The sequence below is a fragment of the Toxorhynchites rutilus genome, chromosome 3 (assembly GCF_029784135.1).
Source record: "Toxorhynchites rutilus septentrionalis strain SRP chromosome 3, ASM2978413v1, whole genome shotgun sequence".
Taxonomy (NCBI): domain Eukaryota; kingdom Metazoa; phylum Arthropoda; class Insecta; order Diptera; family Culicidae; genus Toxorhynchites; species Toxorhynchites rutilus.
The window spans coordinates 138,197,434-138,209,206 of NC_073746.1; the positions used below are offsets into that span (position 1 = coordinate 138,197,434).

At 37.1% G+C, this 11,773-nt stretch overlaps 2 protein-coding genes across 2 annotated transcripts in view; both read left to right on the forward strand.

Moving 5' to 3' along the window:
* LOC129779143 (protein gustavus) overlaps window positions 1–11,773 on the forward strand; it is a 385,901-nt gene that overhangs the window by 1,218 nt on the left and 372,910 nt on the right. The window lies entirely within an intron of this gene.
* LOC129779141 (kinesin light chain-like) lies at window positions 3,059–4,920 on the forward strand. Its single transcript, XM_055786424.1, has 2 exons — window positions 3,059–3,226; window positions 3,282–4,920. The coding sequence occupies exon 2, from the start codon at window positions 3,335–3,337 to the stop codon at window positions 4,754–4,756; it is 1,422 nt and encodes a 473-aa protein (XP_055642399.1). The 5' UTR covers window positions 3,059–3,226; window positions 3,282–3,334; the 3' UTR covers window positions 4,757–4,920.

Consider the following 11,773-nt stretch of genomic DNA (forward strand, 5'->3'; position numbering starts at 1 on the left):
TGTTTTCTATCCATGTAACACTGTGACCAAATACATTAGGTTTTGTGATTTTTCAATCAATCGCAATCAACAGGATAGCTTCTGAAGATTATTCTTCCCCATCAGTAGGATATTTCCGTATCCAATATTGGATGCATAAAACCTTGTGCCTCCAACGTAACGCTCTCGTTTTCGAAGTTCTCCAAATATTCATTCATTCAGAATGAATTCAGATTCAACTTCATACAAATGATCTCTAAATCAACGATAGTCCTACGTCACCCTTGCGGTTATACCATAGATATAACCCACTTCCTGTTTTTTTTATTTTTTCAAATTTTTTACATTGAATTCAGATCTCTATTGTCAATATTGAAAGACTGTTTGATTCTTTCAATTGACCAGAAACATCCAGAATTGGCCAACAGAAGAGGTGTTGTGTTTCATCAGGACAATGCAAGGACACACAACTCCGGGAGTTTGATTGGGATGTTTTAATGAATCCACCATACAGTCTGGACCTGGCACCAAGCGATTACCACCTTTTCCAACAAATCCACATTTCCTAGAAAGACAATCCCTCCAAGTTGCTCGTGGTAGTTCCACAGTGCGCGCGGATCATGTGCAATTATATATTGACAGTTTTGATTCCGCTTTGTGCTTTCGATTTTACGAAGGCGGGTCCCGCAGCTCGTTGGCGATGGATGAGCAACATTACCGAGGTGAGCAATATAATTATGGTGGGTTATTAGGATTTATGGATTGCAATTATGATTTTGCAAGTCCTCGTCGCTTCACGGGAAGCGACAGAAATGGCAAAGTAAACTCATCTGTTTGCTGGCAGGCTTTGGTGAAGATTAATTTTCGAGTGAATGTATTCCTGTGTGCGAGATTCGGAGACCTTGAAAATGAGTTGCAAAAGGAAGTGAAAAACAAGCGATCTTTTTGTGTACTGAGTAATCGCAAAAACTCCAGCAATCTGTAGGGGAAAAACATCGAAATACAGAATAAAGAATGGATGAAATTAGATGAATTAGCTTAGGTGAAACTGAGGGTTGATTGGCAATATATCCTCTCTGATAAGTTCACGCGCACTGACTGCTCCAATCTAGTAAGCAAGTGTCTAGAGTTAGAGATGGGTAAAGTGGTTCATTCCAGAGAACGGCTCAGAATAATAAGTTCATTCTTTTTCATTTTTCCATTTTTTCTCATCAAAACTTCCAGAGTGATTATAGATTGGAATCAAGAGAAGGCTGTAAATATCTATTGCTAGAGTTTTTCGCCAATACAGACCAAGACTATAATGAGAGGTACTACCTTTAGAATGGCAACAAATTTTGCAGCAAAATGGTGCATATTTGACCCAAATCGGACAATCCGAAGCATATTAAATACAGTTTTGATTTTCACGCAAAAATAAAGGATTACTTTTCACCAACCTAATATTTTGCCAATGAAGTACAATACAAACTGAAAAAGCCCAAAGGAAATTAATATATTCATTAATGGAAAGGATTTTAAAACTGAATACGAAAATCTTAGAGTAAAATTATGCACTTCTTCGCTTATGGTTTTTATGATAGACACACAATGGAAATGGCAACAAGTTGTCGAACAGTTATCGGTGTATATTCAACCTATTTAAAATTTACTCGTGGATAATGAATTTCTCTAGTCCAATCTAGTAGAGGAAGACGGGGTAAGACCGTCCGGCGGGGTAAGACGGAGCACTTCATGTTTTATAAGAAATCCTCAGTATTTTGACAAATATGCTACGCAAGCAGCAATAATAGCATATTTTTGTCATTTCGAAACACATTTCAACACTTGAGCGCACGAAATATCAAAATTGTAAACAGCAAAAAACTGTATATTTCGTTAGTTGCCAGTATCCCAGTCCTCCAGTAGATTGTTCCGGTTCTGCCTGCATGAAAAGGTATGTAAAATATAATATAAAATGCGTGTAGAGTTCAAAATAATGCAAAAAGCGCCACACGTTGTGATATCAACATATCAAATCGGAACCAGAAATACCTACTTCAGGGTTATTAAGACTTTACGTGAACAGTTTTTGAGAGATTTTAGACCCATGTCGACAATCGTCCGATAATTTGGTAAATTCTTCACGATTTTTTTTAAACTCTGCACATGGAATATAGACAGCCTTTTCAGAAGTTTGTGTGTAGTTTATGAACAACCCTAAACATTTAGTACCATAGACAACACTGTTCCTGTTATTTTTACTAGACTAAACTGTTTGAAAATAGTATCGCTCTGTTTACCCCGCGGGGCGTCCTTCTTACCCCGCCAGCAAAATAAGAGGTGTTTTTTTTATCATTTCAAAAATTAATGAAAGAACGCCGAAAAAGTTATACATTCAACAGTTACACATTTTTTTAGTAGTAGACTATTATATACTGAATGATATGTAGCACAACAAATAGGGGAAATCCAAATGAACGTTTAACTGAAAATTGGGTTTCTTAGGGGGACGGTCTTACCCCGTCTTTACCTACATCCGATCAGTGATTAGTTTCTCACAAATAATTCAAAATTAAGAATAGTTACGAATGATCTGATATATTTGACATTAGATTAAACCAATAGAAGTTTATTCAACCAATTTACTGACCAAGGCGCGTATTAAATATACATATTGGTCCACAGGATACGTTTTGTTGCATGAAGTTGTGCTTAACCTACGTTTACGTTTACACTGGCACGAAATTCGTACCGCTAATATATTTAGAAATTATGGAATACGTGAACTCTAACCAGTGAGAAACTCAAACTCAAACTTTTCATTTATTGAATAAATTATTTATATTGTAAATTTACCGTGACTTAATAAATGTACCGTGAATTTATATGTCAGATACATTTTTACCCGTTCACATTTATTCTCTCATAAATAAATTTGAAATATTGCACTAGAAATCCCAAGTGAACACATAGCTTACATATTCATATTTTTTGACGAATATATTGGCGGAAGAAGAACAAAACAAATTGAAATGCGAGAATAAGGCTTTTGTGTATCAAATGATAATAGAAAAATGATGAAAAGAGTACGAAATAGTCGACTGAACGAGATACGCTGCGGAATTAGACGAGAAAAGTCGATCTTAAATTTTAATCAGTAATGGTTTGACAAATGTGCAAACCTCATTCCTCATACAAGTTTTTATGTGTTTTTGTGTTGTATACCAGCAAAATGTTCCTGTTCTGAAAATAGAACAATCACCTTGTAATTTTTTATCAATCATAGAATGTGCACGAGTGATAATTAAATGTACTTACAGATTCAGTGAAGTGGACCAAATAAACTGAATCTCCAACAATACTGTCAGACGAGATGGAGGATTCCGCAATGTCGCCTCGACAAAATCATGGCGGACTTGAGACTCAAGCCAGAGCTATTCTTCGGAATCTCCAGATCACCCATGCAGAACATCTAGCAAGAGCATCCAATCTTTTCGACAGCGATGGTCGAGATTCGGAGAGAAACGAAATTTTGAAGAAAAATATAGAAACCGTTTCCAGCGGTATAGCAGAGGCTCAATCTATAGTTGTGCTATCGTCGTTCGCGCAAATCTGTGAGCTTGAACAGAAAAAGTTACAAACAAGAATTGGTCGTCTCCGTGAGGAGAACGCGTGGCTTCGTTCTGAAGTAACTGGGGCCCAACAAAAGTTGATTAAAGCGAACCAAACTATCGCTCAGTTGGAAGAGGAGAAAAAACATCTGGAGTTTATGGCATCACTAAAAACGTACGAAGTCGGTGAGGCAAGCTCTGAGCCAAAAGTTGAATCGCTGCAGGAAGTTCAAGAATTATTTGCTAGTATTGAATGTACGAGCAGCCACGTGGCTTACCGTCCGCGAACTTTGCATACATTACTTATACATTTTGCTTCACAACGACGTTACGAGGTCGCAGTTCCCCTTTGCAACCAAGCCTTGGTGGAGATAGAAAAAACCAGAGGGCGCGATAATCCTGACTATGCTACGATGTGCAATATTCTAGCACTGATGTACCGGGACCAGAACAAGTACATAGAAGCCACCCGACTGTTGAGAGACGCTCTAGTAATCCGGAAGAAAACTTTGGGAGAAAACCATCCCGCCGTTGCCGCCACTCTTAACAATCTTGTTGTGTTGTACGGAATGTGTGGCAAGCATGAAGCGGCAGAGCCTTTCGGGAAAGAAGCTCTAAAAATTCGCGAGAACGCACTCGGAAAAGATCATCCCGATGTTGCCAAACAGCTCAACAATCTGGCGTTGGTGTGTCAAAACCTAAATAAGTACAGCGAGGCGGAGAAGTACTACGTAAGGGCTACGAAGATCTATGAGGACCAATTTGGTGTGGATGACCCGAATGTTGGTAAAACCAAGAATAATTTGGCTGGCTGCTTCATAAAACAAGGCAGATACAAGGCAGCTGAGTTTCTCTATAAGCAGGTTCTGACTAGAGCGCACGAAAAACAATACGGTGCAATCAGCCAAGTCAACAAATCCATCTGGCAAATTGCCGAGAACAGAGAAATGCTCAAAATAGAGGATGCAGGAAGTATCAGATGGAGCAAAGGAGAAGGTGTGGATTCCGCAGTTACAATCGCAACACTGAAGAATCTTGCTTGTCTGTACAGAAAACAGGGGAAGCACATTGCTGCCAATACATTGGGGTATTGTGTACTGCGGAGCAAAGTCGGTGCGATTAACGCTAGCCCAAAATATATATCGAAGAAAGAAGAAGAAAGTTATAAGAAGAAGGAGAAATAGAAAGAAAAAAAGATAACGCCTGAATAATTGTATGTTCATTTCAAGATCATAAAATGCATCTAATCTGGCGAAGGTGAACCATAAGGTAGAAGACGAAAGAATCATGATGTGAGGCGTACCTGATTTTTAAGCCGGACAACACAAATCTAGTTTTTTTACTCTTATGGAAAATAAAAGAAATTTGAAAATAAATAACAATTTAAAGAAAAAATATTCTGTGTTCTATGTTTCCTGAATTTGTCGATATTTCCAAGATAGATATGAGCCGGGGTTAAAATGAAAGCGTTAGTTCGATTATATCCTGTACTTTCATAAGCATTGTGCTTTCTGGGACGATTAATATACAAAAAGATAGGTTGCCTGGTTGAGTTAAACATCTCGATTCGGTCAATTTCATCAACCCACGTGTGAAAAGACATAGACATTACTTCACGGTACACAAAAGTGAAATTATCAGTTGGAAGTAGCACATATGCATCACATTTCATCACTTCGTCACTGGATAAAATTATACATCTAAAGAGTCACATCTAATTGCGTCAAGGAAAAAAACGCTGTAGATAATTACCTAGTTGACCGATCCTTTTCAAATTTTCAGACAATCAAATATAACCCACTAGTTGACCCGGCGAACTTTGTCCCGCCAATAATTTTGTTTTGTTTTGAATAATTACAAACAATCACGTTTCCTCCCGAAATTATTCTTCTGAACGGTACATTCGCGATCGATAATAAACAACACCATTCCAATAGCATTTGTGATTTTATGAAACACTTTTCGAATTTGATTGAAATAAACACTTTTTATTCACTGTACAAAAAAAACTTCTCGATTTATTTTAATAACTTCTTGGTCATATAAATTTGACGCAGACCAAAACGCATCAATTCTAAGAATATTTTTGAAAATCTGTTGACCCGTTCTCAAGCAAAATTACGGATTTAAATTAAGTTACGAACACCAAATTATTTTTATTCATATAAGATGTGCACATTCCACCTGACAATCCATTATTATTTTCACAATAACGAATGAATCTCAATGTCTTCAAAGTTAATTCCAATTGCAGAAGCTAATTCCGGTTGAACACACTTTTCACTGCAATGCGCAATCGATTTTTTTGAACCCACTTTTCACTACGTATTCAATTTTTTTGGAAGTTTTGTATTCATCTCAAATATCCACCAAAGTATTCTATCGTTCTAATTTAGGTGAAGACACACTCAACGATATATAGACGACGCAAATATGATCAACCGTTCTTGTGTGATGATGAGTTATACGTACGTGGGAAAAACTTTGTTTTATATATAAAACTATCTGACCCGGCAAACTTCGTCCCGCCCAAAAGTTGTTTTTGTTAACAATACCTTAAAACATTCACGTTTTTTTTGCTAAGCGTAAGTTCATGAGTCCAATCGCAGAACTGTTCATTGATTGATCTTCAAATCGACCCCGTTGAATTTACCTTTTACTAAAAAAATTCTAGTACTTCTACCAAAACACATCATTATAATATCAGATTATTTTCAGACACAATTCTCGTTCAAGATTTTTCAACCACTTGAAAATAACATGTTTCTCCGTTACATGGAATAAATGTTTGATACAGAAAATATAATAGAATAAAGACAGACCCCTCCCCTCTTCTCCTCTTAGAGAAAAGGGAGGAGTTCCTATTCACCATAGAAACGTTTATTGCATCCTAAAACCTCCAATATGTCAAATTTGGTTTCGTTTGCTTGATTAGTTCTCGAGTCTTGCAGAAATTTGTGTTTCATTTGTATGGGAGACCCCCTTAGGAATGTCGAACTACCTTAGAAATGTTTCTTCCCCATAAAACCTCCACGTGCCAAATTTAGTTCCGTTTGCTTGATTAGTTCTTGAATTATGCGGAAATGTATGCTTCATTTGTATGACAGCCCCTCTCCCCCTCCTCAGAGAGAGGGGTGGAGTGTCTAACCACCATAGAAACATTTTTTGCATCCTAAAACCTTCATATGCCTAATTTGGTTTCATTCGCTACGAATCATGTCCTTGAGTACGACAGGGACCCCATTGGCTCCGTACCACTCCATGACATCCTTTGGCTCGAAGCTAGATCGGGTCAGAATATCGTAGGGCCCTCGTGTTGCTTCAACAGCGGAAGCAGATGCTTATGTAGACAGCATCTGGGTGTACAGTTTCCGGGCCCGTGGCTATCCCACCGTATTTTGTCGTTCGTCACGATTGGTATTCTGCTGCAATTTGTACGTATGCAATCTCTCCTGGTCATTGGCTCTCTGAATGAAAGATTTGGACCAATTCAACTTTTCGGCCACATCCCTGACCGAACCATTGGGATTTCACTTAAACACTTTCACGACACGCTTGTGATCCTGATCATTACTAGAACATCCATTCTGACCAGTTTTCTCCTTCCGTTCGTTGCTCAGAGTTTCGTAGTAACATTGAACCACACGACTCACCGTTGACTGCACGATTTCGAGTTGCTTTCCGATGTCCCTTTTGAGATAGTTGAGGATTTTCCAGGTGCCTGCGCAAAATTAATTCGCGACGTTGCTTCTCGGGTGATGTAATTTTTTACAATTTTCGAAAAACTGTCGTCAGCGATAAAAATACAAATTACCCAATGGATAATTTTCTATAGCGTTTTTTCCGTGATGCAATTTGATGTGGGACATCCTTTATTCATCGTTTGAGGGGTCTCAGAAAAGAATTTCCATAGAGAGTTCTGTTATGTTTCATGGTGCGTTGGAATACGTATAAATTAAATATTTTTGCTTCTTCAGAGTACTTTGATTGATCGATAATTTGGTTTTACAAACATTGTTGCTTTATAACTTCACTCGAATTTACCTGCTTTGTTGTTCAAGTTGTAACCAATTGAATCTTGTCGCAGAAGAAGTCTATTGAAAACTCAAGCCTCTTCAAAACAGAACACAGTGATGCTTCTGAAACCAGACAGTTTTTCATTACATTCAATATTATGCCAAAACCATGACATTTCTTGCATGTTGAACTGATGTGACTGAAAGTTAATATTGTGTCAATTTAGTTTAGTGTCAAACACGGTACCTAGCTGTTAACAAAAAAATGTTAAAAATCAAAAATCAATGTGAATTTCACAAACCCATGTCCGGAATAAAAAGCACATTCAGAAAATGCTTTTAAATCCGGATGGCCAAAATTGACGATTAAATTTCTCATTGAAATAGTTGCATAAGGGTATGTTGGAAGCCTTACTATCGAGTATGGAGTGTGGAGCAAAGATTTTCGATCCGGGAAACCGCAAAACTCTTCGGTATACGAGACGGGGTCGATTATATGACCCGTTTATATGTACGTGGGTAACTTTGTAACATTGTAACTTTGTAGCGCTGTCCCACATTAATAGAAATTTAACCCCTTCCTGTTGACCGATTGATCTGAAAATTGGAACACACCTTTATCTCTGCAGTAATTATAAAACTGCGTATTTCATAATCTTGAAAATCCAAAATGGCGGTCACTATGAAATGGCGGATTTCAATTTTCTCTAAACCCCATCAATATGGGTATCAAACGAAAGGGCTTGAATAGTAGAACACAGTTATTTATGAAAAATTCAAATCTAAAATGGCCGCCAGCAAAAAATGGCGCCAAATATATTTTTTCCAACCATTATCAATATGGGTATCAAATGAAAGTAGAATACAATAATTGATGAAAAATTTAAATCCAACATGGCGGCCGTAAGAAAATGGTGGAATACATATTTTCTTCGAACTCCATCAATATACGAAAGGGAGTGACTATTAAAACACAGATATTTATGAAAAATACAAATCCAAAATGGCCGTCACCACAAAATGGTGCCATATATTTTTTTTCAAAATTGTACCAAAATGTGAATCAAATGAAAGGGCTTGACTATTAGAACACAGTTATTTATGAAAAATGCAAATCCAAAATGGGCCACGTCAGATTTCCATTACCTACCATTAATTGTTTCGTTACATGCCACACGATTTTATTTTAGTCTCATCAATGCCCTAGATTAATGAAAAAAAGGGATGTGATAATTACTAACTGCTACTTGCCTAATCATTTTCTAGCTTTTAGTACATCATCTGTATTGCTATTATGTTTAATCATAATGAAGCCGTTGAACTTAAGAAGTGTTTTTATTTATTTTATTTTTAAGTTTTTAGTACATTATCTGTATCATTAGTATATTTCTCTACAATAAAACCATTCATCAATTTCTTCAAAATTTTGGATTTGCATTTTTCATGAATAACCGTGTTCTACTAGTCAATCTCTTTCGTTTGATACCCATATTGATTGGGTTTTGAGAAAATATGCAATCTGCCATTTTGTAGTGGCTGCCATCTTGGAATTATATTTTTCATCAATAACTGTATTCTACTAGTCAAGCTCTTTCATTTGATACCCATATTGATGAGGTTTTGAAAATAAATATGGCGTAATATTGTTGTGGCGGCCATTTTGGATTTCCATTTTTCATGAATAACTGTCTATTAGTCAATACCTTTCATTCAATACCCATATTGATGGAGTTTAGAGAAAATATGTAATCCGCCATTTTGTAGCGGTCGCCTTTTGGATTTACATTTTTCATAAATTTACTACTAATCAAGCCCTTTCATTTGATACCCATATTGATAGGATTTTGAAAATATATATAAATGGTACCATCTTGTAGTAGTCATCTTGTGAAAATACAATAAATAATTGAATTAATAAAAAAAAATTGTACCAAACCCGTTTCCATTTAGTCCCACTATTTATGACGCACCCGTTAATAAGTTCTACAATAATTAATAAATAATTTCTCTCAAAGAATTGCGAGAAAACAGGTGTCCAGATTTAAAAGCAAAAGTGTCCGGATTTCAAAGCATGATTAAAAAAGTATCCGGATTTAAAATCACGACACGATGAAAGAAATTTCAAATTTTGAACAAATATAACATGATTTTGTGGAGTTCTGTGATTCATAACATAGACGAAGGCCTTCTAATTCCATAGGAACGCTAAAATTTAGTGCTATGATATGTCAATATTTTTTAGTAGTTGAAGTTATATTCATAAGCGCTTAAGCGTCTCGATTTCGATGCATTACTATATTTAATTCACAAGATAACCAAAAGCTTCAATCACATATTCATAACGTTTGGCTTCATTAAAAAAACGTATGGGTTAGTATCCAACGAGAAAAATTATGAAACAAGTTTACGATGATAACTGTTGATTTCGTAACAGAATCCACGATTGCTACACGTTCTTCAAGAATTGTTCAAGAACTCTTTGATGGATTTCCGCATGGTTTTGATGGATTATACTGAATATCAATTGGCTGATATTTTGTCATAATTCGCTCGAGCTTCACTCAATTCTCTTTACTCGAGAATTCAATTCTGTCAACCAACAGTTACCTATTCGTGAATTGCATTTGTCGATGCTACCCAAAAGTTTTGCACAATGGCGCCCCTAACACGCCCTTCTCAGTCGAGCCCTTCCTGGCAGCGACCTCCAGCCGTTTTGTATCGGAGAAAAGAAATTGCAGGAAGGACCGTTCTGAATCATATTTCGGACAACTTCATATTTCGGACACTTTGTTCTAATATCTTGAGATGCTTAATGCACTGATGATATAATTATCAAATTAATATCACAATTGCTTCTTTAGAGTAATCCCTCGGTTTCACTATCATTTCACATGAGATTATAACATAGACGGCAGAAATCTTACAAAACTACTCATTATCGTTTGTCTTTGACGATTCCTTAACGTGAGCACGTAGAATTTACCCGTTCATAAAGATTTAAATTGCTCCCGTGTTTCATCAGTTCTCATCATCGTTAACAGTTTAGTGTGATTGCTTGGTAAGTGTTTTGCAGTTGACTATAAAATATAATCAAATGTAATGTAATTATTGTTCAAAAAATTACAAAATAAAGTGTCCGAAATTTGAATTCAATCAGTCCGAAATTTGATTTAGTGTCCGAAGTTTGATTTTTATTCGCTTCATTTTAAAAGCATTTTATTCGATGATTTTTTTTATGTTTTCAATCAAATAGGTACCAAAGTAGAAAGCTTGAAAGCATATTGAACTAATTTATTAAAAATATCAACCAAATAATACCTATGCATAAAGTTTAGACCTGTTTTCAGCATTATATGCCTTAAGCGTCCGAGATATGATTCAGAACGGTACCCAGTTTCCTCAAATTCTCCGTACCGTGATTTTTTCATAGTTCCAGCAGATTCTTTCACAAAAATCTCACTGTACTTTTTCGTACCGCACTCCGTGACGCAGATATGTTGCTGACACTAATGGCCTTCAAAATAAATCCTCTGACAACCAGTCTTCTCCACTACGGCCATGCACAGCATCTTCAGGCCAGATACTGCGACGCGACTCTGGCAAAAGCACCATGGAAGCCACTAATTCGCTCATCACAGTCGTGTTCGTCCAACCAGCGACATGCAGCCGTCCCGTTGCTGTGTTTGGGATCGGAGAAGATGTCTTTCAAAAAGAAATTGCAGGCAAATACCCAATTTCTTCAAGATCTCAGTACCGTGTTACGTTTCCTGGTTCCAGTGCCTCTCCAGGCGAGTACCTTCGTTTTAGCAATTATTCGTGCCTTGAAATGTCCCTTCTGCCGCCTGACGATATCCTCGACCTCGCCGAAAGACCTCACGTCATCGTGAGGCATTTACTGGAGTGTACGCCATATTTAGATGTAAATATGTACTCGTCCACCGGGACACACGTGTCATGGCACTATGGTTGTTCCTACTCCAGCCAACTTGGGCGAGCCATCTGCATCATCTGCAAAGCCATCCGGGTTTTGTAGCTCAGTCTAATGGAGGAGGCTCCCGACATGTGATATGTGACTCAAATCGGCTACTGATATGATATCAGAAAGTTTGAAGACCACGCAGCAACATCGAACACTTCTTCGCTGCTGTCGTGGTATTATCGTTTCATACTTTCCCCATGTTTCCC